Source organism: Marmota flaviventris, chromosome 2 (genome assembly GCF_047511675.1).
Source record: "Marmota flaviventris isolate mMarFla1 chromosome 2, mMarFla1.hap1, whole genome shotgun sequence".
Classification (NCBI taxonomy): Eukaryota; Metazoa; Chordata; class Mammalia; order Rodentia; family Sciuridae; genus Marmota; species Marmota flaviventris.
This window is the reverse complement of record NC_092499.1, coordinates 134,691,375-134,718,297: the sequence shown is the minus strand read 5'-3', so window position 1 is coordinate 134,718,297 and position 26,923 is coordinate 134,691,375. Positions and strand designations below refer to the sequence as shown.

General features: G+C 39.7%; 1 protein-coding gene across 1 annotated transcript in view; it reads left to right on the top strand.

The window, feature by feature from the left end:
- Nucleotides 1-26,923, top strand: part of Sh3gl3 (SH3 domain containing GRB2 like 3, endophilin A3) — a 54,158-nt gene that overhangs the window by 7,403 nt on the left and 19,832 nt on the right. The window contains exons 3-7 of the mRNA XM_027921465.2: nucleotides 2,698-2,841; nucleotides 7,399-7,532; nucleotides 11,288-11,446; nucleotides 21,010-21,113; nucleotides 22,544-22,653. Of these exons, the coding sequence (XP_027777266.2) occupies nucleotides 2,698-2,841; nucleotides 7,399-7,532; nucleotides 11,288-11,446; nucleotides 21,010-21,113; nucleotides 22,544-22,653 (651 nt within the window). The remainder of the gene's footprint in view (nucleotides 1-2,697; nucleotides 2,842-7,398; nucleotides 7,533-11,287; nucleotides 11,447-21,009; nucleotides 21,114-22,543; nucleotides 22,654-26,923) is intronic.

Sequence of the window (26,923 nt, the reverse complement as noted above, 5' to 3'; positions counted from 1 at the left end):
TTTATTGGTTGTCATGGATGCTACAATCCCCTATTTACTTGACATTTGGTTGACATGATCTAGAAACAATGTCCACTAGGTCCAAATAATGCTATTCAGTTTTTAAAAATTGAATCTTACAGGCATAGTGGTTCATGCCTGTAATCCCAGTGCCTCAGGAGGCAGGAGGATCTCAAACTTGAAGCTAGCCTGGGCAACTTAGCAAGAAAGACCCCAACTGAAAATAAATAAAAATAAAATAAAAAAGGCTTGGGATGTAGCTCAGTGGTAGAGCACTACTGGGTTCAATTCCTAGTACTAAAAAACAAAACAAAACAAAAAATAACAACAAAAAAACTCCAATGACCAAAATAGTGAATAGTGGCAATGGAGAGTGGACAGTTGGTGAGAAGCAAAGCACATACCTCTATGGACTTTGGGTTGGTATCATCTGATGGAGTGTTGCTCTTAGCAATAAGGCATGCTAAGCAAAGACATTTATGAAATGCTTCAGAAATCCACTAAACATTTTATAAGTGTTTTCTTATCTATTTCCTTTTAAAATAAAAAAAAAAACGACTCTCATCCTGTTCTAAAGGATCATGTTCTTCCATCATGTATGTTAATTTGAAAGGACTTCACATTATGGCTCAAATACTAAAGAGATGAGGTGTGATAAACATGAAAAATACAGAAAAGCCACCAGTCACATCTTTGATGCAGAGGCCCCTATGCAGCATCCAGTGATGTGGTTTTCCTAAGAAACCAAGAGAGGGCGCCCAAGCCTTGAGTGTGTGGATTTCCCAAGCTGCCTTTCCTTTGTAGGGATTTATTATTTGCATGTAGTATCTGCGATTCCTTTGGCTGTGGGAATTGGCACAGAGATAACTTTCTGAAAATCTAGAAAGTGAAAATTTAAGAAAATAAATTTTATCATGTATCTAGGGAAGACAGCAAGTGTAAAAATTGCTTTAAAATTGTTTTGATGATAGTAGCTTTAAAAACCATAGTAATGTATCTTCTCCATGGCCTCATCAATGATTGAAATGATGAGTTCCCTTTGCTGTATATCAGTCTATAAATGTTTAATAATTGTCCCCTCTGTGCTAGAGGCTTTCTGGGGTGCTGGAATACACTGTCAGAGACTCCATCGTCAAGGAACTGACATGGGAAGAGGGTAGGGAGGCATTGGCTAGCAATCAAAGTGTCCACTGGCCAGTGGTCTCTGATCATTCCTGAAGAAGAGTACGGGAGCCCTTCCAGCTTCTAAAGTAGTCTAATGCCCTTCACTGAGTACACACCACATCCACTCTGACAGTGGGAACAAGGGCTGAATGCGTGTGTGTGTGTGTGTGTGTGTGTGTGTGTGTGTGTGTTTGTTGGGGCGGGGGGAAGGGAGTGAAGCATTTGGGCCTGAGGACCCAGAGGATAAGTGCTTTGAGGCTGAGACACAAGGCTTAAAAGGATACCACTGCGAGTGTTTAAATCCTTGCTACTCAAAGAGTGGTCCATGGACCAGCATGATCTATGTACCCTAAAAGATTGCTGGAAACAGCATCTCAGGCTCACCCCAGATCTACTGAATCAGACTATGTTTTAACAAGATCCCCGGGTTATTTGAATATATATTGAAGTTTGAGAAGCACTGTCTAGATTATGTTAAAAATAAGTATCTCAAATACCATAAGCTAGTTTGTGTTTTACTCTCTTGCCTATAGAATGGAATTCCAAATTCTTTGCTTGATGTTAAACTGGTAGTCCCATTTACTCCATAGTGACCTCTCATTTTTGCACTGTATTAATCTCTTCTTGGGTCAAACCAGCCAACTCCTTGTCCATTAATTATACCATAAGCGGTGTACCCTCTTCCATGCTTTGCCGATACTACTTTCTGCACATTTTAGGGGATTATTTTAGCCTTTCTCTAGCGCACTGTCATCTTTTACTTTCCCTGCACCACCCCAAACTTTATTTTCATAATTACAATGCTTAAATGCTGCCTTATGAGCTCCTTGAGGAGAGGTCATAAGCACAATGTTGCACAGGACCAAAAATCAGTAAATACACATTGCCTATGTCAGAGGAAAGAAAAGAAAGTAAGAAGCAGTGACTGCCCATCACCTCCTTAGGGATGGAAGCTGAACTGTAGCTGGGGGACCATCAATGAAGGCCATTCACTATGGCAGGGATCTGTCTTCTCCTATTGGTTCTGCCTCTTGAGCATGTGCGGCCAACCTTCCTTGCTGTCATCTGTTTGAACCAATTATTGGAAGTGGTTAGATGAGGATGTTAATGATCAATTGGTAGTTTGAAACACCCACCTTAGCAATTTTGTCCTTAATTTGTGTTTGGTCCCTAGAAAAAAAATGGTCCGCATAGGTGTTGGTGTCTGGCTTCAATTTGTTGATAATTTCAAGCATTCCAAAGTTCAACACTCTGGGTAATGCTTAGTATAGCCACACTTTCTTTTTATTTGGAGACAACAATATGTGCCATAATTTCTGTATTCCACCATGGCTTTGCAACAGTGTGCTTAGCACCCACCTTGATAGAGTCTAGAAAGTCATGTGAGAAAATGAAATAGGTCACGCAATTGCATGCTTCAGGTCTCTGACATTTTGTCTAAAACAACCTTGATTCTGGCAGCTATTTGCTAAATGCTGTTCCTGTCATTCCACCTTGTAACTTTAAGGAATTACAAATGACAATGTTTTTAAGCATACAGAGCTAAGCTAGGAATGCTGAACACTGTGTCGAAGATCCGAGGGCAGGTGAAGACCACTGGATACCCACAAACAGAAGGCTTGCTAGGGGACTGCATGCTGAAGTATGGGAAGGAACTCGGGGAAGACTCCACCTTTGGTGAGTATTTACAGCTCTCCTAACAGAGCTGAGGATGAATACCTCCTGTGTTAGTTGTAAGTTGTGCACAAGACTTTCAACTCAACAGTTTTACAATTTTTTCATATTATCAAAGTAATGCATACTCACTCCAGGGGGTTTAGGGAAAAAAAAAGGAAAATGCTAACATCACCTATGATTTCCATTGATAGGCCCAGTTAAACTCTTTTGCTGTGTATCCTTTATACCTTTTGTTTATTCTTAGGTATATTCACATATAACTTTAAAAATAAAACTGGATTACAATATATATATATATACATCTTTTATAACTTGTTTTTTCCCACTATACTGTGATCCATGCTTTAACAATCTTCTACAATATTTTTTAATTCTTATTTTTTATTCTTTTTAGGTATACATCACAATAGAGTGTATTTTGACAATATTGTTTTTTTAAAGGCAGCATAATATTTCAAGTATCATACTTCAACCAGCTACATTTTACATTTAGTAGATATAGTAAACTAGATGAGCCCTTATTATAGACCAAATTTTTATTTTCTAAGTTTGTTTCTTGTCTTTCCCTTATGTTTCTTGATCTGTATCTTCTTTTGATTCAGTGTCTCATTGTTGTAAGTACTGTAGTTTTTTTTAAGAGAGAGAGAGAGAATTTCAATATTTATTTTTCAGTTTTCAGCGGACACAACAACTTTGTTTGTATGTGGTGCTGAGGATCGAACCCGGGCCGCACACATGCCAGGCGAGCGCGCTACCGCCTGAGCAACATCCCCAGCCCTAGTACTGTAGTTTTAAAAATATTTTAAAATTGTATTTTACTAAAATTTCCCCTTGTTATTTTTCTTCATGTAAAAAATCTTTATATAGCATTTATAATAATCTTTTTTTCATTGACAGATCTTTAGGGATACCCCAAATCATGTTTCTTGACATTTTTTTAGAGGAAATTCTTAGTAATGAAATTGCTGGCTCAAGAATAGGCCTGTTTTTTGGGTTTTGGAAGCGTATTCTTAGTGACCCACCAAAAGGGCTGTGCCAGTTTGATGTTCCTGCCTGGAGTATATGAGAGTGTTCCCCAACACAGTTTCTAAATTTAAGATTTGTGTTTTTAGTTTACTTTTACGTAACTTATAATTTGATGTATGGCATATAAAAATGACATCTTGGTGCTGTTTTTCTTTACTTTTAGAGATAATGGTAAGGCAGAATTGTATTCATGTTTATCATTGTTTTCATGAATGTGTATTTATGTCCTTTGCCTATTCTTCCATTAAGTTTTTTTTTTTTCCTTTATTGGTCTTTGAGCTAATGTTGGATAGTTGCTCTTTGCCTGCCTTACATGATGATAAAGTTTTGTCCTAGGTAGACATTTACCTTCTGACTTTGTATATAGAGGTCATTTTCAATTTAATTTGATTTGATTTTTGCATTACAAGGGATTAAACCAAGGAGTGCTCTACCTCTGAGTTATATCCACATCTCTTTATTTTTTATTTTGAGACAAGGTCTTACTAAGTTGCCTAGGCTGACCTCGAACTTGTGATCCTCCTGGCCTCAGCTTCCCAAGTAGCTAGGGAAACAGGCATGTGCCATTTTACCTGGCTCGAGGTCATTTTAGTGGAAGAAAGATTTTTATTTTTCTTTTAGTGGAGCAGTCTTCCTTTATGTTTTCAAGCTTCGCCATTATGTTTGGAAAATCTTTTACATCCCTACCCCCTGAGAATTATATAAATGTTTATTTGTACTATTTTTGATACATATACTTCCTTTTCTTAATTTTGTTTTTCTAAGCTCCTGAGTTTATTGGCGATATGGTGCAATAGGATTCTAATTTTGTTTTCTAACAAATAAATAGCTGGTTGTCTCAGTGCTTTATTAGCAAGTTCAACTTTCTCTGCTGATTTGAGATGACCCTTTATTGTAGGCTGATTTTTTAATTTTTAACATTTGATTCTATCCTTTCTCTTCAGTTTCTCCATCTGAGTCCTGTTTTGATGCACAGTGTCATAATGTTTTAAGTATTGTAGTTTTAAAGTATTTTAAAATATACTTTACTGAAATCTCTAATTATTTAATCACAAAAACCACATGGACACACTTGTCAGTTCTGTTTATTCAGATGAAGCTTAAGTCGTTTTAAATCTCCTTTATTAAAAATGAGAGTTCATTACATTTTGATTGAGATGGCTTTAAATTAATACATTAAATTGAGGCTGAATTGAATTAAATATATTAAGTCTTATGGGAGAATCTGGCATGGTCGCTATTCATGTGGTGCTAACAGAGCAGGGTATTGAAGTTGAGAGATCAAGTATTTGGCCATGGTAATAATTCTAGGAAATCAGAAAAAAATCTTTTGGGGAAAAAAAAATTTCTAGTGTTAAAGCATTTAATTGGTGACAGAGGGTAGCACTATCCTTCAGGGTAGTAAAATGTGATTCTTACTTTTTTTTAAGGGTTGGTGGCAACAGGATGGCCTGTTTTTCTTACCAGGAAGGTCCATTAGTGGAGAGAATATGTGGGGCTGCCAAGCAGACCCTGAGATCCAAGGACATTCCTGCTGTGCACCTGGCCACTGTGTCTGGGCTGTGACAGCCAGACAATTTGGTAGCTTCCCAAGTGTCCAGCCACTTGAAGAAACTTGGATTAAGGGAGAGAACTGATGTCAGCATGGTATCAGGGACAGATGGACCTTTCCTGTTCTGAGGGAGAAGCTGTGCTGATGGATGCTTTCTTCTTGGGGCCACATGCTAGAATCTAGAGTGCAGAGACCTCAATGGGTGGAGGCTCTGCCCCTCATCCTTATGGAATTCAACAGATCTAATCTTGTGCAGAAAGAGGGAATTCTAGGGAGGTGATGGCCAATATTCAGAATATAATCTTTGGAGTCTTCAGAGAAACATATTTGAGAATGTTTCTGTTACAACTAAATAAACTAGCCTAGTGAGGTATGGGCCCTTGTAGAAGGGAAGGCAGAGGGGTCAGAAGCATTACCCTCCAATTGATTTTGGCGACTAACTGGGCAAGAAAGAGCCTCTAGGCTAGGCAAGCACTTCCTGTCTCCATTTAAGAAAGATTTAGAAGCAAACTCTGGAGAGTTGTGTTCAGGAAATTTGACCTCCTAGGAGCAATGAAGCTCCCAGTGGGTCAAAATGGAGTTCCGGCCAGCTTTAATTTAAAGTGATGATTTCCACTTTTTTTTGGCAATGTCCTGTCTCATACATTTCCTTTTTTTAAAAAGTGAGATGAGACAGATCTTGCTATTTCTGTCTACTGGTAAATAAATTGTCTATGCCCTTGACTGGAAGGTGAAACAACTCAGAGGTCAGACTTGGGGTGGACCTTCAGGTCTTCAAGTGAAGGAGTTGAGAGAACCCAAACTTCATCTTTTTTAAGATCAACTTGGAAAACCCCCATGTATAGGAAAAATTGTTCGTTCTAGTGCAGAATTTCCCAGGGACATCTTCTAGAGAACATGCAACCACATTGTGCACAACACCCAGGACACCTGTTTTGCAGGGATCTTGCAAATTACATTAGATTAACTGGGTCAAGATACTGGAGCATAATCCAGCAAAAACTGCCTGTCACTACCCAAATCCCACAAGGCTGGCCCAGGCCTCCTTGCAAGAGCAGACTGACACCTGCTGACAAGATGTCACACCTGCAGCTCAGGATGACCTTAGAGAAGATTGGAAGCTTTAAAAAGAATTCTTATGCTGGGAAGAAGTTTACAGCAGAATGACTAAGATTTCTACATTTAGCAGTAATACATATTAGCCTAAGGTAGCTTATATGTTTTTTTCTGGGAACTGAATTACTTGTTAAACATTATGCATATCATACGGGGTAAAAATGGGAGTTCATAATCCACTTGAATCAAATGTTTGAAATATGATATGTCAAGAGCTTTGTAATGTTTTGAACAACTAATAATAAAAAAACATTATGCATATCCAAAAGCTATATGGTTTTGTGAAATGAGTCTGATTTCTCCATTCAGACTTTGGCTTGGTTTGTTCTTCTCTTAAAACAAAACAAACAAAAAACACCCAAAATCACCTGCAGGGATGCAAGGATTCGGGGAGTGGCTCCAAGAAGATCCCACAGCTAGAAGCTGAGAAGAGGCTTTGTTCATTTCTATTGTAATCATTATTGGTTAATACTTAGCCCCTGATGAGTGAATCCTTTCATTGTTTACAAAGAGAGATTTCATTCCTGAGCTTCTAAGGAACCTTTGGTGCCAGTTTCCAGAAGTACTAGTTTTTAAAAGGAGCTTTATCTCCACCTAGTGGTCAAAATGGTAAGTGCTTTGGTCTGTCAACTTTTTATTTCATGTGGTGGTTAAAGTGCAGAAGGTAGAGAAGAAAATGTAGAAAACAGGACGTCTTTTATTTTTTCCTTTCTTATTTCTTATGAGTCAGGATCCAAAGGTCCCAGAGTGAGGGCATTATTATACTATCATCCACAAACCTTTCGGAAATAATTTATTAAATATCACTGTTAACCTAGAGAATTCTCCTCAAGAACCTTTTTTGTTTGTATTTTCTATCCAAGGGAATGCATTGATAGAAGTTGGTGAATCCATGAAACTCATGGCTGAAGTGAAAGACTCTCTTGATATTAATGTAAAGCAAACTTTTATTGATCCACTTCAATTACTACAAGACAAAGATTTAAAAGAGATTGGGGTAAGTTTTCCATGCTGTAAGTATACTTGTTTATATTTATGTAATTATAAAATGGTATATATATTTAAAAATCATTAGAAGGTTTATGAAGGGACTCAGCAAAATCATCATCTTATTTTGGGTACTGAAAAATAACTGTTACATTTTTCTGGGCTCACTGTGAAACAGTGCCAGGATCAATTAGGATCAGTTAGTCATGTCTGCCATGGGGATGGGGGTATGATGATTGGTGTGGATGCAAGCTACAATTCTCCAGCTTTACAATTCTGTATCTCATAGAAGCCAGCTAGAAGCCAGGCTAAATATTCATATATTTCTGTAGCCATTTCTCACATAACAAAATGACTCCATTGTAAAAATCATATCAGATTGCATTTTTAATATATTTTCTTACTTGTCAATGGACTTTATTTATTTATATGCAGTGCTGAGAATCAAACCCAGTGCCTCACACGAGCTTAGCAAGTGCTCTATCACTGAGCCACAAACCTAGCCCTTATATTACATTTTTTGATCCATCATGAATGGGAAAAATGAACCCCCATGGATCCAGCTTGTGTGGTAGAGATTGGGCTAGGGAAATGGGAGCTTGTCTTGCCTTCCCTGCTTGCACAGTGACCCTGAGGTATTTCTGCATCCCAGGATCAGAGAAGGAACTAATGATGTCAGTTTGTTGGTTCATTCATCCAACGATTCTGTATGGGGCCTGTTGTGTTCTGTCACTGTGGTGGGCACTGGCTGTATGTTGCTAAGCCAGTCCAGGTACATACTGTTGTGAAGCTCACAGATATAGGGTAGAGAGACAGCTAACAGTTATAATACACTGTGATGGGTGCTGTTGGAGAGACAAGCCCAAGAATGCCAAGGGGAAGGCATCTCCCTCAGCTTGGCTAGGTCAGGGAAGGCCTCCTGGAAGGGGAGAAACTGGCCAGCCATACTCAGGTGGGCAGAACCTCCAGCAAAAGCTGGCCAAAGGCCCAGGCCCATAAAAGCAGAAGACCTATGTGTAGGTGCGATGGCCAGGGCATAGGGTGCCTCTGGGATTGGGGAGATGTGGAAGAAAGGAAGGCTTAGAAAGTCCTGGATATCTGAATAGGCATCAGTGTATTTTGAAGGTAAAGGATATGGGGGGTGGTGCGTGAAATCCTCAAAGGTTAAATGAAAAATGAAAGCTGCCATTCAGGAACTCCTGAAACACCCACTCCCTACCGGGATGCTCCTTTGCCCCCTTATGTACCATTCTCTCCTTCCATCTTAGGGAAAGCATGTCTGTGTTTCTGTCTCAGGCCAGTAATGTTGAAACACATCAACACAGCAGTTCTTGACTCTGGGCTTCACAGTTCGTCCCTTCAGTCCATTCTCCATGCCATGGCTAGAGCAATCTTCCTAAGATACCAGTCCTGATAGCTTTCTACTGACCTCGGAATAAAGATCCAATAACGTGGCCCTGGCTCCTGCTTCCCTCTGTGGCCTTATTGCTCTTCCTTTCCCAGTTGAACTCTCTGCCCAGCCTCACTGAATTGCAAGAAGCTCCCAGGCAACATTCTGCTTTGTACTCTCTATTTGTTGTCTTTCTCCTTCCTAAGCCATCTCAGATCTCAGCTGATATTTTCCTCTGGGAAGTTCTTTGTACTCTCTCCATACACAGTGAGGTATGCTTCTATACTCCCTGTGCCATGAGCATCATTGCTTGGCTATGTCTGTAGTTGGGCAGTAAGTTCTTTGGGGTAAGGAATCAGCTCTCTTCACTGCTGGACCCTCAAGGCTTCCACATGGATTGGGCTCACAAATTGTTATTGAATGGATGATTCCGGGGAAGAAGTGATATTCTGGGTTGTGGAGATACCGAAACTTCTTTTCCAAATGCAGAGCCTTAAAACTAGATACCTCCTGTTTTAGTCAGCTTTTTTTTTTTTTTTTGGCAGTTGTCGGGGAGCTCTTGGTTTCAGAGGTCTCAGTCCATAGACAGCACCATTCTTCAAGGCTGGAGGTGGGGGCAGAAGAGTGTGACGGAGGGAAGGACTCACATGATGATCAGAAAGCAGAAATAGAGAGACTCCATTCTCCAGATACAAAATATATACCCCAAAGGCACGCCCCCAATGACCCAAGTCCTCCAGCCACACCCTACCAACCTTTAGTTACCACCCATTTAATCCCTATTAGGGGATTAATTCACTGATTGGGATAAGGCTCTCATAACACAATCATTTCACTTCTAAAAATTCTTGCATTGTCTGACACATGAGCTTTTGGGGGACACTTAATATCTAAACCTCCTTTGCTAAATCAGAACAAATTCATTTCTTCTTGTTCTATTGCTCCCAAGGAAGGCCACACAGAAAGTCAACTGTATAACATTGCGCTTTTGACAGCCTGGTCTGTAGGGTTGCTAGCCATGGATTGGACCCTGTGTAGTAAGTGGAACAAAATAATTTCCTTAGAGGCATCTTGTTACTCAGCTGCTGTTTGATATAGAATTTGTATCAATTTAAACTGAAATTATTAGATGATTAATTGTTAAGAATTAGGAGACCTTTCATAGTCTCAACTCTGCTCTATATCATAGAAATCAAGGTTCAAGAACCTGTTCATTTATTGTATGACTAACTTACAGCTGTACATATGAAGATGGAAAGGGATTTAGGGTCTTGCTGGAAGTAGCAGATCATGCAAGAAGGATGCTTCTGCCCTTCAGTCTTATCAGCCCTTCTCACCTCATTGTTATGAAAACAAAACCAGAGCCTCCCAAATGAAAAGTGCAAGTTACCCGTATGCCTGAGGGAATCTCAGTTTTCAAATATACTTTAGATATCAAATATCTGTTTTTCAAGGTTTATAGTCATACTTTCTGAGAGACCCCTCCATTTCCCTGAACAGTCATCTGCTCTACACTGTTTTGTGTTTTGATACTGGGGACTGAATTCAAGGGGCACTTGACCATGGAGCCCAGCCCTGTTTTGTATTTTATTTAGAGACAGGGTCTCACTGAGTTGCTTAGTGCCTTGCTGTTGCTAAGGCTGGCTTTGAACTGGAGATCCTCCTGCACCTCTGGGATTAAAGATGTGCCCCACTGCACTTGGCTCCATACTATTTTTTTACCTGTGATCCCCTGCTTGAACACAGATTGTGATGGGGCACTTACTACCACAGCTCTAATAAGCCTCATGGCTGCATCTCATTAAAAGGATTATAGTATTATTTAGAAATCTCTCCATTTCAGAGGTTAACTTTTTATGCAACTTATTCAGTAATTGTTTGGAAAAATTACAGAAGATTCATAAATATTCTGGGAGATACTAGAAATGTGTGTTTTTATATTCTTAGTGGAGTTGACAACAGAAATGCCCTTATTTTTTGTATAGTTAATTCAGTTAGAAGTTAATCTTGATGTTAATAGAGCTGAAGTGAGGGGACTGAGTAGAGATACTGCATCTTCATGTCCCAGACAGACACACATTTGTCTTATCACCTGTCCATCCCTTCCTTTATTTGTTCTGCCGACATTCCTGAGGGCTTGTAAAGCAGGCAGTCTCCAGCAGGGGCTGAAGTGCACACAGCAGAAGTACAGGGACAGGTTCCTGCCCTCTGGAATTTAGGCTGAGAAAAAGTAGTGACTATTTGCTTAGAAATAATGAAGTGTTTTTTGTTTTGTTTTTTAATGGGGGGAATGCCACTTTGTGCATGTAACAATCCTCTGAGGTTTTCCTTTCCTCCTCCTACTTTTCTCTCTCTCTTTCCCCCTCTCTCTTTAGCACCACCTGAAAAAATTGGAAGGCCGCCGCCTGGATTACGATTATAAAAAGAAACGAGTAGGTAAGATACCAGATGAAGAAGTCAGACAAGCAGTAGAAAAATTTGAAGAGTCAAAGGAGTTGGCTGAAAGAAGCATGTTTAATTTTTTAGAAAATGATGTAAGTATTTAAGTCAAACAAGAGACCTTAATGTAAATGAATAAAACACTGATCAGCATGTTGAAAACCTCTAAAGTCTGAGTTGATATGGAAGTTTTTAAAATGTTCAGTAGTCATTATTTCCAGCCTCAAAGATAGGGTCAGACATCCAGCAAGCCCTAACTCAGGTCTGGAATCTTGGGAAGCCCTGTTTATCCAAGAGATATTTTGAGAGGGCCCCAGGGAGGTAGACTTGTCTCAGAAGATGGCAAAGTAAACTGGCCTTTGTGTTTGAGGCCACATTTGTGGTTTCACAGGAGAATAGAAAGCCCAGATCATAGATCAGTTTGCAGTTCTTAAGACTGAACAGCACTGTAGGAGCCAAATGTTTGAGGATGAGGGCCTTTCTCCCCCTGCAGCTCTCTGAGGCCTTTACTCATCAGAGTGAACATTTGGTACTCAAAAGCATGACCTGCGTTTTTTTAGCTGCTCCATAGTGGTGCTTGTAAAACTGGGGACTGAAGGTCTTAGATCATAGCACCTAGAAATGCCAATCTTCTCTTGTACCGGTCCTGGCATTAACTAACCAGCTTTTATTTGATTTTTCCAAGTGACATCGAATGAAATGGGGATGAGTAATTCCCCATGGCAAGCCGAGGGCTTCGCTTATTTGCCTTGGTTATGAGGAATCACTTGGCATTTTTACTGCCTGAATGGAAAAGGCCACAGCCACCTGCCTTCTGCTTGAGTCCCTGACTCAGGTCTTCAATCAGCCTAGCCTCAGTGAAACCATGAGCTGTCTTGGCCAGCATTAGCTTTGGACTCATTTGTTAAACTTTCAAACCTGTGACAAGTCAGGGGATTTATTTATCCTCAAAAACATATCATACTTCTAGCCACTTGTTAAAAAGTACACCAAGGTCTTTCATCTTCTGAATCAGTTCAAAAAAAAATGTAAGAAGCACTTTCTAGTCCATGGTGATGTGTGGAGGAATTATATCCAGTATTGACAATTCACTAAATCCCAGAAGACTAATTTTCCCAAATGGAGAAATCGGTTTGAAATTTCTCATGCCCATTAAACCATCGAGAATTGAAAAGTACACTCTATTATGTTTCTTGTTTTAATATTTTTTTGTTTTTACATTTTATGGGAAATAGGAGGAGGTGTAACACTTTGCTGTCTCTTTGTTTATTTTGCTTAAATATATAAATTTCTTCTTGAAATTGTCCCCAAGCAACAGGCATTTTTGTTTTGTTTCAGATTGCCATATTTAATTTGTTTGAAGTATTTAGAAAATCTTTTTGAGGTATGACAGATACTCCTTATGGGGCCATAACAAATGACTTGCCAGCTTGGGGCCCATTAGCAGTAGATTTACGGGTTGAGGGTTGTATCTTGCATGTCACACATGCTGCCTAATCCATGTGCTCCACTCATGACCTTTGTGCATGAACCTCCATAATTGTTTTTGCAAAGTTCTCCATGAGTAAAGCCTGTCTCAGCAGCTTTGGCCTTGACAGTTAACCCAAGAGACCTCAGTGTTCCCCTCAGTATCAGTGAAAAGTCAAAAAATGATCCCTCCATTATAAAAACAGTTATTTGTCCATTCTTTGACAGTGACAAGTATTCAGCTTGTCACAGATGGGTTAACCCCTCCCACCCTGCCCTGGCAGAAATAGTAGCTAGTCCTTAACCCAAGCTCCATAGTATCAAGTGTTCTCCATTGTGGCCTCAGTATTTCCCTAGGGAATTTCTGCAGTGAATGGTGGTACCCCTGTTCAATTCTGGGGAACTGGGGTTTCCTTCCCCCTTATTTCAGCTCCTGAGGTCCATACTACCAGAAAGCCTGCTGTAACTGGCATCAGGGATGACCTACTATCTCTGCTTTTTTGACAAAGGCCGTGAAAACCAGCAATTGAGGTGAGAGGAGACCAAAGCAATGAGACTGAAGGGCTGTCCAGACTGCTTTGGCACTGGGCTCCTTCCCTTTCTCTTTCCTCCTTTCCTCATGTCAACCACAGTGGGTTATCCTGTGCCCTGTGGTTGCTAATTCTTACCATAATGATGATGGTGTGATGATACTAGGGACAAGAGCTGCCATTTGCTAAGCACCCCATGTCAGAGATCCTCAGGGTACACTGGTAACAGTCCCCTATTATGGCATACTTGCTTTGACCTTTATGCCTCTTGGTTTATAGCTGAAGGGACTCACAAGTTATATATAGGTCCCAGAAGGCCATCTTTGTTCTCTTTTGGGGGTTAGAACCAGAAGGGTCTTTCTCATGTCCAGCTGATCTGGCTGTTTCTCTCCTCTTACCAGGAAAGGTACAGAAAATCTCCTTCAGTTTACTCCTTGTATCTGATGTGCTAATGCTGACATTGCCTGGTGGTTAGGGGACAAACTATGGATGTGATCTGTTGGGGGAAAGGAAAAGTACTAATATATGGTGGGGTAGGGCATGCATTGAACCTTCGGCCCTGTCTTTACCCCCACTGGCTAAGGCCAGTGGTTCTGCAGCCTGTGGGACTCTGGCCTCTTGCTCCCTCTTCATCGCCAACCTCACATCCAGCCTTTGTCACTCAAGTCTCTTTAACCATGTCTGCTTCCTTTCATGGTGGGAAGCTGTGCTTCTGGAAGGCTGGATTTTCTCCTAGGAAATGATCTTGGCACTAACTAAAGTTGCCAAGGACCTGTCTAATTATCAGGCTAAATATAGGAGATCGCAAGTCCTGCCAGTGTCTGATGGGTTCAAAGGTGACTCCACCTAACATAGAACCTGCTGGAGATAGGTGCACAGACTCTGTCAAAAAAAATATGCCTCAGGAGGAACAGAGTGGCAGGCTGCATAGGCCTATCTTTTAGACACAGATGGGAGATGCTTATATTATTAGGGGTTAGAGATTTGGGGATATCCATCATAGTATTCACCATTTTGAGTTCTGATTTATTGAGAATTAGACACATCTTAATTGATGAAAATACCAATAATTAATAAAATGCAGACTTGCTGGTTACCTGTGTTGGAGGATATGGCATGACCCCAAAGTCCCAAAGAAGCATATTCTACTCTTTGTGTCCTTAGTTGATGGAAGCCAGCCACCCTGACCCTCATTCAGACACAATCTGAGATGCTGAAACTGGGCAAGTAGCCCTCACTGGGCCTCTGGCCATGTGGAGCCTGTTTTTGAGGCAGAGCAAGCCATCCTGCTAATGAGAGAATACTCCCCAATCTAATCCATAGGGGGAGGAGAAAAGAAAGGCTGGAAAGAGGGCTTAGAAGTATTTATTCCAAAGAAAGTAAATAAGCCAAGTACATAGTGTGAAGGGAAACCACTTGAGATGGTGTGCTTGGTGCTACCTGCCCATGTTTATCTGGCACTAGAAATTCAAAGGCTCAAATCTCATTCCAGGGAGCAGCCAGTGCCTTTCTTCTTCAACCCTCGTGTCTTAACAATCCTGGCTAAGAAATAACAAAAGCTTCACCAGAGAATGCCTAAAAAAATTGCTTGCCAGATCTCTGCCTGATGTGGGAAGAGCTCTGACTGTAATTAATAGACTTGGTCTTTCCTGGGCCACCAAATGCAGATCTTCCTAGGACTTTCTGGCTAACAGGCCATTTGTCAGGAATTCCAGGGTGTGGTCACTTCTCTGTCCTCACATGTGCATTCTCCCAACTGAGGAATGGGAGCCAAACAAGGATTACATACCAGCCCCCTACTCAGAGAATAAGGCTTTCTGAAAAGCCTTGTTGGAAGAAGCAACTTGGGCCTGGACCAATGGATGTCCAGCTAGCTAGACCTCGGAACCACCCACAGGAGAACAAGTTGCACAGAGCAGAAAGCCAGATGACACATGATATCTTGGCATCTTCACCAACCCACTTTCTTAAAGAATACAGAACCCAGAGCCAGGGCCCTACTGCCTTTTAGTGCAGTGTCCAAAAGTCTGGTTAGCAGGGCCAAGCAGATGCCAGGCTTCCAGGCTCAATAGTATCATTTCTCTACCTTTGCTGTGGAAAGGAGGGGATAGTGCAGAGACCTGAAGTGTTCATTCCAATGTTTCTAAGCAAAACTTCTATCTATTTTCTTATCTAATTTTTTGCCAGAATTGGGAATGGGAAAATGAAGAAGAGTATCCTTTGGTTCCTTATTGCAGCCACTGAGTAAGAACTGGATAAGAAACCTTGAGCATCATTTCACTTCTGGTTTGAGACCATATAGCTTCACTGTTCTATAGGTGGTGATACAAGCTAGGGGGTGTTTTGATCCTTTGGCTTTCAAGCGCCAGGCCTATGACTGAATCCTTTTGCTGTGCCAGGCTTGGAAGGGTCCCCTGAGATGCCTAGAGTAGCTGTCCCCGCAGAGAAGGGCCATTGTGCCTGCCACCACTGATTTTTGGGGTTGTAGGGAAATCAGCAAGGTGACTCTGAGCCTTCATTGCATTTCTTGGGAATGATGAATCCCCCAAGGGCTTGTTAACACACTGTCTCCTCTTCTGTTTTTGCAAAGAATTTTATTCCTTACAAGTTGACATTATCAAATGTAGATCCTTGACCTTAAGCAGAAACTGGAGATATTGTATAGATGTCTACTTCAGCCCAGTGAAGCCAGAGCCCTGCACTATCCACTAACTGTTTTGGTACAAATCCCCTGGAGCTGGGGGTCCTTCATCCATGGGTTCCCAACAACAATAGATTCTTAGGTTCTTTTCACTGGTCTAGAGTAGCATTTTCCCAAATTAATTCCATGAGCTGTTAGCATGTTGCGTTAATACTCTCTCTTTTATGGTTAAATAAATTTGAGAAACCTTGGGTTAAAAGAACTAAACAACAGTTTTTAATCCCAAGACTTTCTAGACTGTATAGGATAATATGAAAGATTAATCTCTGAGCAACATCGAAGAGAGGATATTATTGGCAATTTGCCAAGCTTATTTGACTAGAACTGCACTGCATTATTATAGTTATTGACATTTCAGGAGTGGAATAAGATGCATCAGAAAGTACTGGGCCAGCAGAAAGTATACCCAGCAAAAAAGTAAGAGACCTGGTTCTGGTTCTGGCTTTATCTCTACTTCTGCATATGCCCTGGGAAAGTTGCTTTCACTTGACAAATATCAAGCAACTGAGCAACTGCATTTGAGAAGTTCTTTTGAAGTATAAAGTGGAGAATGAAAATATATTATTAATTTAATTGCCTTACTCAAGCTTTGTTCAGAAACTCTGAATAAAGACTTTGAATCCATTGAAAAAGACACCTATTATGACCAGACTGCAAAATTCACAAGAAAATTTCTTTTGGCTTCTCTGACAAATCCAAAAAGAGATGAAGTGTGTGATATGATAGAGCAAGGAAAATGAAGATGACTTCCATGGGAAGTATGTCATTTCATTTGTGAGAGAAGATGGCTTAATCTGCATAACTTTCCTATGTACATAAATGAATACACCACAATGAATCCCACCATTGTGTACATCCACAAGACTGGGGCAATAATTAGAATGAAATATATTCCATCCATGTATAATTTTATCAAAATGGACTATATTGTCATGCATAACTAAAAATAACCAATAAAAAAGAAGAAGAGGGCTTGTTATCTCCTAAAGATGTGCATTTCTTTTCTCATTCTTGCTGAGCACACTGGGGATTCCAGGCACCTGGGTAGAGCATCACCCATTCACATCATGGTTCTCTGTGTTGTCACCATAGCCTTCAGAGGATGCCTCTCTCTGCCTTGGCTGTCAACCAGTCTGAGGAGGAGGGGTCACATCCTTTTCTTCTTTAACCTCAGATTCCATGTTACTTTTTTAGAGAATTGACTTAGAAGGCCCTACTCTGGGCTGTAGTCCTTGGAGCCCTTCTTCTTTGGGGTAAGCCCAAGCCCTTTGAAGTTGGTCCACAAGACCAGACAATGGTTCCGATACCACCCAAGTGTCCCTAAGGTTTCCATTGCTAGTAACACTAGGAATGTTTAGTGCTTTTGATCCACTGTAGTTGGAGACATCTCTGACCTGCCTCCATCTCCAGGGTCAGGTAATTCCAACAGCCTCATACACTGGTCAGCAATTGGCTTTCAGCTTGAGAGAGAATTAAATCCATCCATAAGTGGTACATTAATTGATATGCTATGTGCATGGGAGAGAAATGAAGTCCATCTCACCCATCTGGAAAGAGAGTGAGGTGCCATGGGGTAAAGCTGAAGCATCAGTGAAGTCCCCAGGCCCAGCCACAGAAGACTCATTACCTAGTGAATTTGGTCAACAGCACTTCCAAACCCTCCCCCACCCCAAACAGGGGACCCTGACCTGCACTAATCCCATTGTTAGCATTTTGTTAGTTTGAGAATAGGCCAAAGCTGCTCTGTATTAGGATCACAGACATGACGACTTAAAGGACCACAAATTTCTTATCTTATATCTTGGAGGTTGTAAGTCCTATGATCAACGTTTGGGTAAGGCTGCCTTCCTTCTGGAGGTTCCAGAAAGGAATCTATTTCCTTTCTTTTCCCAGCTATTAGAGACTATCTGCATTTCTTGGCTCCTTGATTTATTTTCTCCATCTTCAGAGCTAGCATCAGCCTGGACATGGTGGCACATACCTGTAATCCCAGCTATTTGGGAGGTTGAGGCAGAAGGATGGGAACTACCAGGCCAGCCTAGACAACTAGCAATACCCTGTCTCAAAATAAAAACAAATAAGAAAGGCTGGGGATCTAGCTCAGTGGGATAGAGTACCCCTGGGTTCAACCCCCAATACATGCAAAATAAATAAATCAACAAATAAATAAAAGCAGAGTATCTTTAAATCTCTTGTTCTGACCTCTGCTCTTATTGTCATGTCTTCTGCTATGATTCTAACCCTCTTATGTACCTCTTAATCTTGTAATTATACCCTAGTAATTCAAGATATTCTCCCCATCTCAAGATGCTTAATTTAATTATATCTGCAAAGTTCCATTGGCTATGCAAACTTATTCTTAAATTTGGGGAATTAGGTCTGGGACTTCTTGTGGGACATTATTCTGTCACAAATTCCCTCTGGTTTTATGGTTCCATGAATCTCCCAGGTATCTTTGCGGTCCTCACTCCATGCATTTGTCAGCCACCACTGCCTGTGCCTGGCCTGTGCCTCCTTGATTTCTAGCTTAATAGTGAAGTCTGTTTGCATTGTGAGTTTTTCAAAGTAGGCATCTGAACAATGTTCAGACAGCTGTTTCTCAGGTAATTGTGTTCCTTTGAATGTCAGGTAAACTTTTCCATATGGTGAGGTCACATTTTGTTCTTGAGGTCCCAGCCTGTAAATGGAATTAAGCGTCCATATACCTGAGGCAGATCCAAATTGAGTAGTGTGGCCACTGGAGGAAATGTTTAACTTTCTACCTAAGTTTTGGTTCTTAGATGGCCTGCATTTATTGCTCTATCTTGTTTTTTCTTGTTCAGGTATTTAATTCTGATTGCAGCTTTGGGAATCAGAGTCTACCTGTGCTGGTTCCTAGCTCAGTTTAATGTTCATGGTCTGGAAGACAATGAAATGGAAGCTTCCATTTTCTGACAGTTATAGAAGGATAATCCACTTGTGGCATTGCATGTCTTGCACTTAGCACGTACTATGTGCAGACACTGAGTAGCACTGCTGTTACCTCTCAAGCATTAAAGGGCTCTGACATTCACTGTCTTCCCAAAGTCAGCCTCAAATGCATTTCTTGATTATATAATCATGCATTTTAGCCACTTCAGAGAGAATAGCTGGTAATTTGCAGACCCCGCCCTTTACCAACCCTACATATGTTTCAAGGAATATTCATTTAGCTTTTCCACTCTTCCTTTAAAAATTCTAAAACACCAAACATATTTCAAAGTGGGACATACATTAGGACATATTAATTTTACTAACGACAGAGAGGTGTGACACAGATTTTTACCAAACATACAACTTGAGCACTCTAAGGAAGAAAAATTCTTTTGTAGCAAATTCTGCCATGATCCTGTTAGGCCATGGTGCCGGACTTATTCAAAAGTATGTGAAAAAGCCAAAGAGATGAAATTTAAGAAATCCTTAGGATTTCGCTGGGGCCAGGCTGTCTTTGTTTTGTTTATTGGGTTTTTAGAAATTTAAGGCTAGGCTTGCTGCTTTTCCAGCCACAGAGCATGGTAAAGTGAATGTAACACCAGGGGATATCCTTATTCAAATGCCAATCACATTTTGGCACAAGTAGAATTCCATGTGTACCTTTTTCTTTTTTTTTTTTTGGACTAGGGATTGGACTCAGGGATGCTCTCTGCCACTGAGCTGCATCCCTTGCTCTTCTTATTTTGTATTTTAAGACAGTGTCTTACTAAATGCTGATGCTGACCTCTAACTTGAGATCCTTCTGCCTCAGCCTCCCAAGTTGCTGAGATTACAGGTGTGTGCTATCATATCTAGATGTATTCCATATATATCTTAAATGCACATTGAGCCCATGTTTAAAGTGGTATAAATGGTTTAAGAAAATTTACAGAGTAGGCAGCAAAAGAATAGTCTGCATCAACACATGGAAACACCTTGGATCTTTGAAAACATGCAAGTCCATGACTGTTTACATGGGGTGAGAATGTATGAATGAATAAGCAGGCAGATTTTTCCCCAAAGCTGGTTAGAAAGTGATATATGAGAATGATGCTTGAGTTTTGGGGAAAATGCGGTAGAGCAATGTTGATTTGTGACTCTGTCTAGATTTGGAGTTCATGGATTTATGCTGGGAGATATCACCTCAGCCTTCTGGGACTTGCCTCTGAGGCTTCCTGAAATAAGTTTTATTAATCTTTACTTCTTAAAGCAGTTCCTTAACCTTGTTGGGTAGCAGGAAAGCTCTTGGGCCCTCTCAATATTGCTCTTCCCTCAAATTACACACCTCCAGGTCTTCCAGACTTTGCTCACAAGACAAAGGTTTGTTTGTTTGCTTGTTTAAGCATCCATTGTAAGTTGGCCACTAACTTGTGTTGATTTGTGGGAAAGAGATACGCCAGAATCTTTGTAGTTCATTATTTTCCACTGTATGTTTCAGGGAAAATATTTTCTGCTGGTAGCAATAAAAAACACAGGGGGATTCTTTGCCCTGCAGCACATGCTGCTTTTGGGCACTACTTTCTTATCTGAGAACAGCTTAATTTACTTACTTTCTGGGGTTTGCTTAGCTAGAAAGTGCCCATAGAGACATTCACAAGGTTTCTTTACTAGGGGTTGGCTTCACTTACCATTGGAAAAGCTTCCTTCCTCCATTTTCAGATCGGTGAACTATAAGCATAAAAATGTCCATAGAATATCAACACCTAATTGGAAAAGAAAGCATATTATTGAATTACATCAAATTCATAATCACAAATAAATGTGAACATGTTTTTCCAGCATCTACATCTCTATACCACGGCCTGTATGGTTATTATGCAGGGCTCCAAGATGGAATGAAATGAAATGGACCAGAGCCAAGGCAGACGTTGGGCTTCCCCGCAAAGCTGGGTCTTTGTTGCTGGGCACCTCTCTCTGGACATTACATGGGCTCTGGCCTCCATGGAGTAATTTTGCACTTCTGCTGCAGGTAGAGCAAGTCAGCCAGTTGGCCGTGTTTATAGAGGCAGCTTTAGACTATCACAAACAGTCCACAGAGATTCTGCAGGAGCTGCAGAGCAAGCTACAGATGCGGTAAGGTCCTTTACCTTTCTTATAGCCAGGGGCTGCAGAGTTAAGTCAATTGAAATCAGTCTCTGTCTCTTTATCTCCCCTTCCCTCTGCCCCATTCTATGCTGAAATTTCTTTAGTTGGCTTTCATGGTTAGGCATGGATGGGACAGAAAACTAATATGTGACTTTGGACAATTAGTCAGAACTGGGAAAAGAGATCTGATAGCTTTTCTCCTTTTTCTTTTCATTAAAGCCCCCTTTCTCTCTGCTGTGTTTAGGGCAATCAAACAAAGGGCTCCCTTGCCCACCTTGGAGGTTGACCCTTGCAGAGCTGTCTGCTTCCTTGCCAACTTGCTGAACTTTGCTCTCCACTTATAAGCTGGCAGTAGCCATGGTGTATACTCTCTTCCCAACACCTAGGGGCATGCAGAGAAGAGTGGGATGATTCAGAAAATATGTCAATATCCATACAAAGGATATATTTATACTTCACTAGTACAAATACCAGGCTGAGCTGGGCTTGGTGGTGCACACCTATAATCCCATTGGCTTGGAAGGCTGAGGAAGGAGGATCTTGAGTTCAAAGCCAGCCTCAGCAAAAGTGAGGCACTGTGAAACTCAGTGAGACCCTGTCTCTAAATAAAATACAAAATAGGGCTGGGGATGTGGCTCAGTGGTCAAGTGACCCTGAATTCAATCCCTGGTACCAAAAATACAAAAAACAAAAACAAACAAACAAACAAACAAAAAAAAACAGACTGAATTCATAAGATTGACATGAAAAGCAATTTCAGCATATTCTGAAAGATGAAAGAAATATTGAGATTTGTGCCTTATGGTTTTAATGATCGACATAGTCTATGTATTTTTGAAAATTAGTAATAACATCTATAATATGCACAGCAATCCCACTAATTAAAATGTTGGGCTAAAAATACCATTAATACCCTATATTTTGAACAAGCTTTGATAACATAAAATTGCTTTACACAGCATTTATGGCAATGGCAACAACAAATCTGGAGAGATTTTCTCTCAATTCAATGCCCTGATTCTAGAAGGATCAAACTTGTGTCCAGTCCCTGAAGCATCCACTAGATAGTCATTTAGCTCTTATAAGAGGATATTTTCACAATTCTCTAACAGAGGGGAATGAAGAAGGCAGCTAGTGTGGTTGAGGGGCCACTTGCTAAATGCCTCTGGGACTTTATGAGGCTAAATGGTCTTCAAGATGAATTTCACTGAGAAGCTCACATAGATAGTTGGAAAACTGCATTTAGGATGTGACTTCTGTCCCTTAGGGCTATTAAGGAATCAGTGTGTAAAATCCGTCACCTCCCTGGTCACTCTTGTAACCTAGGTTTGCATACTCATCAGGGCTGAGTAAAGGTGTGTTTGAAAGCTCTGCTATCTTTATCAGATGCCTGACTCAGATTCCAATGTGTGTTACAGAATTATGGCTGCATCCAATATCCCTAAAAGAGAATATAAGCCAAGACCTGTGAAAAGGAGTACTAGTGAGTTCAATGGGGTTTCCACCACTTCTGCAGCAAAGTCGGCAGGTACGTTAACCTCTCTCAATGAATGAAGTGTGCCCTTTATTAAGGCTTCTTCTAGAAACATTGATCTGCTTCTTGTTGTGAGATCTATCCATGCAAAACCCCTAACATCCTGAATTCCTTTGCTGATTTGGTGAAATTCTTTCCCCCAACAATGTCCCTTTTTCCTATTTCAAATACTCATCCTATTTTGAAAATGAACACCAGGAAGAATTCCATCACTTTACTAAAACCTCCTTATATGGCAATTAGATAAACCCTTGATCTTAGGACCCTTGTTTCTATATTATCCTTACATTTTTAACTTTCAAAGTATTTTACTAATTTTTAAAGTTTTTTATTGTTGAGCACTTGGTATATGCTGGGCTCTGTCTTAAGTGCTGCATTGTTCATTTTTAATGACAATGACACATAATTATAATCTTGAGTAAAGCGATCAAACTGAGGGGAAAAATTCAGATGATATAAAAATTCTGTTGTCTCTTGTGATTGCCCATTCCAACCCAATCTCCTCCTTAGATGTAGCCATTGTTAACCATTTGGTATGAATACTCTCATATGTATTTATGTACATATACATACACACACAGTTTTAAGATTTTTTTCTGTTTTATAAATGCAAGATCAGCTTAGGCATATTGTTATACAGTTTGCTTTTTAAAATATCACTATTTATTGGAGTTATTTTCATACCTTGCATATAGATCTATCACTTTTTAATGAGTTCATAGTTTTTTATTATACATACACTATATCCCTATTAATTAACCTAGGTTTTTTAAAATTTACTAATATGAATACCTTTTATCTGCCTCCAAATTCTGGTAAGCAAGTCTTTCTAGGAAATGAAATTGATGATTTAGGCTCATTGCTGAATTATGCACATTTTAAATGATAGTAGATAATTGCCTAAATTACCTACATGACCTTTACTATTCGAATATCTGCTTCCTAATGCCCCCATAATTACACTTCCATTTCTTCTGAGCACTCAAGAATTAAAAAATGGCATTCAACTTTAGCTTATCTTTCCATAATTACGAGTGAGATTGAATATTTTTTCTCTAATTCGTCATTTGTATTTCCTTATGTCTGAATTACTTTTTTTTAGGTAGTTTATGTTAGTGATTTGTATGGATTCTTTAATATTTACAATTTTTTCCACTTTGTCACTTATCTTTAGACCTTGTTTATGAAGTGTTTTATCTATTTATTGGTTTTGTTGCTGTGATTTGCTTTGTTCAGTTCTTTTCAGTATACAGAAGCTCTATTTTGATGTAGTCAAATTTATTAATATTTTTACTTATGATTTTTGCATTTTGTGTATACTTACGATTTTTGCATTTTATGCCATTGAGAAAAGTCTTTCTGACACCAAAGTTATTCTGCTGTAGTTTTCTTTGACTTAAAATCTCCTCTAGATACTTAAATGCTAATCATTTGGATTTTATTTTTGTAAATTAAAATAAACTGCTAAACTATCAGAATGGCTGTGTGAGTTTGTATTCCCACCAGCCATGTATGAGTGATCCGGTTTCTTCACATACACGCCAGCATTTGGGGTTGTCACCATTTTTAATTGTAGTTTCTTTGACTAATGATGTTGAACATTTCTTCATTCACTTATTTACCATTTGAAGGTCCCCTTTGGTGAAATTTCTTCTTATATCTTTGCCCGTTTTCTACTTAGATTATTTGTATTTTTACTGTTGAGTGTTGAGAATTCTCTCTATATTCTAAATATTGTGGTTTTTTTGTTATGAAAGTGGTTTGCAACTATATTCCCTCACCCTGTGGCTTACATTTTATTATCTTAACAGGGTTTCACAGATCAAAAGTTTTTAATTTGGATGAAATCCAAGTTATCTGTTTCTCCTGTTCTTGATATGAAACTAAGAATTATTTGCCTTGCTTAGTATAAGAGCTTCTCTTATATGTTTTTTCTCAAATTCATGATCTATTTTGAGGTAGGATTTGTGTGTAAGATGTGGCTTGAGGTTCATTTATTCTGTTGTTGGATGTCTGGTGTTCTTCCATAGCACACCCAATCCAGAAAAGCATCAGTCTGAATTTTCTTCCACCACTATCACTCCCTTTAAAGTTCCATTTTTTTTTTTTTTTTTTTTGTGAAAAATAACAATTCTCAGGGGTTGGGGCTGTGGCTCAGTGGTGGAGTGCTTGCCTTGCATGTGTGAGGCACTAGGTTCGATCCTCAGCACCACATAAAAATAAGTGAAGATACTCTGTGTTCATCTACAACTAAATAAAAAAATAACAATTCTCAGAATAATATGTACATATAGTTTTTAAAATAAAATGGTACCACAAAGCTTCTATCTATGAAAATCAGTAGTCTCCCTCTCTACTCCTCTGCCAAGGCTTATTTCCTACTCTCAGAGGAAACCACTTTCAACTCTCCACTGTTTGGTATTTAACTCCATTGTTCTAAACAAAATGTTATTTGCTGATTTTTCAGTTTTGGGTCACAAATAATGATTTCCTACTAAAGAAGATAAGCATTCAACTTGCTCTCCTTTGGTCTCCCATATACACCCCCTCTTCCAGCTTACTTAAAATCACCATCCTTGTCAAATAAATACTTATTACATAATGATCATTTTCATCATGCAGAAGTATTAAAATCTATCCCTCTTGTTTCCCCTGCTGTTATTTTACATTCAGTTGCCGCTATCTCTGAATGAAAACCTGGGCAGGCTCCAGGACTTTTCTGATTACATCTAGATCACAGGAGTTCTCCAGTCACTTACTTCACTGTAAAAGTGAAAGTTTGCACAGTGGCCCAGTTGCTAAGACCTGTGTAGTAACCAAAGTTAAAATCTCCAATATACTATTTCAGTGGCAAGCTAGATATCAGGGCAGGGATGGTATTGGGCTTCTTTGTTTCATCTACCCCTTGTGTTCTTGAAGCTCTAGAGAACTTCATGCTCTTTGAGGGCACTTTTAAATAAATCTCCCTCCTACCCTAACCTCTCTCTTTCTCTCGGAAGAACATGCAACTTCCAGCTCCTCCCTGCTCTTTCCATAACTTCTCTGAAATTTTTTTCTAATCTCTGTTACCTGATCTGGTTGTGCCACAGGTGTGAGTTAGGGTTAAGAGTAATAAAAACGTTTCCCCCATCACTTCTGTTTGTTTCAAGTTCTACAGGGTGATCTTCTGCACACCAAGCTTTAAAAACAGTTCTGAAGCCTCAGCCCAAACCTCCATTTTTATATTCTGTAACAATGACTACAATGCCATGTGCATAAAAATAACATGCACAGCAGCATTGCTGAGGGACTAGGGTTCTACTTTCATTCTTATTCGACTTCCTGCTTCTTGCTTGTCATAGCTTTCTAAGTCTTGACATCTGGTCCTGTTAATCCTCTAACTTTGGTCTTCTTTTTCAGTCAAATCTGGGTTGGCTATTCTAGTTCCTTTGCAATTTTTTTGAGAATTTTAAGATCATCTTTTCAATTTTTTTAAAGCACATTTGAATTTTGATTTATATTGTGTTGACTCTCTGATCCCTTAAGAAAAAATCAGCAGTTTAACAATATTGAATGTTCCAATCTTGAACACTTTGGCCTTTATTATTTCATCGCTTCTGCTTGCTTTGAGTTTAATTTGCTCTTTTTCTGTTCTAGGATACCACCTAACATTTAGTAGTTTGTCACATTAGGCCCCTCTTGGCTGTGACAATTTCTAAGACTTTCTTGGTTTTAAATGAGCTTGACCATTTGGGAGAGTACTATTCAGGGATTTTGAGGTTGATTTAGTATTATTAATGGTCTGAATGAGGTTGTGAGTCTGGGTTCCTCACCACAGTGTATCAGGCTGTCTAGGTGACTGAGCACTGTGGATGCCCATCTGGATCAGCTGGTTAAGGATGCCCATCTGGATCAGCTGGCTAAGGATGCCCATCTGGATCGGCTGGCTAAAGCTTCTCCTTTTCTTCTCTAAGGAAAGGTTTTAAATTACAGATGTGATATTTTAAAAAATAGATACAGGGATATCAATGTTACCAGGTTCTTGAGAGAGTTTGTCTCTTTCAAGGAATTTGTCCATAAACCTAAGTTGTCAGTTAGGCATAAAGTTCTTCCAGTTATTCTCTTATTATCCTTTTAAGATATGCAGAATTTGTGAGGGTGTCACCTCTCTCATCCATTGCTGATACTGGTTATTGGTAGTTTCTTTCCTTTTTTTCTTAATCATCTCATTTTGGCTATGAGTTTGTTAATTTTCCATTTTTTTGTCAGTGTTTTTTCTCTCATG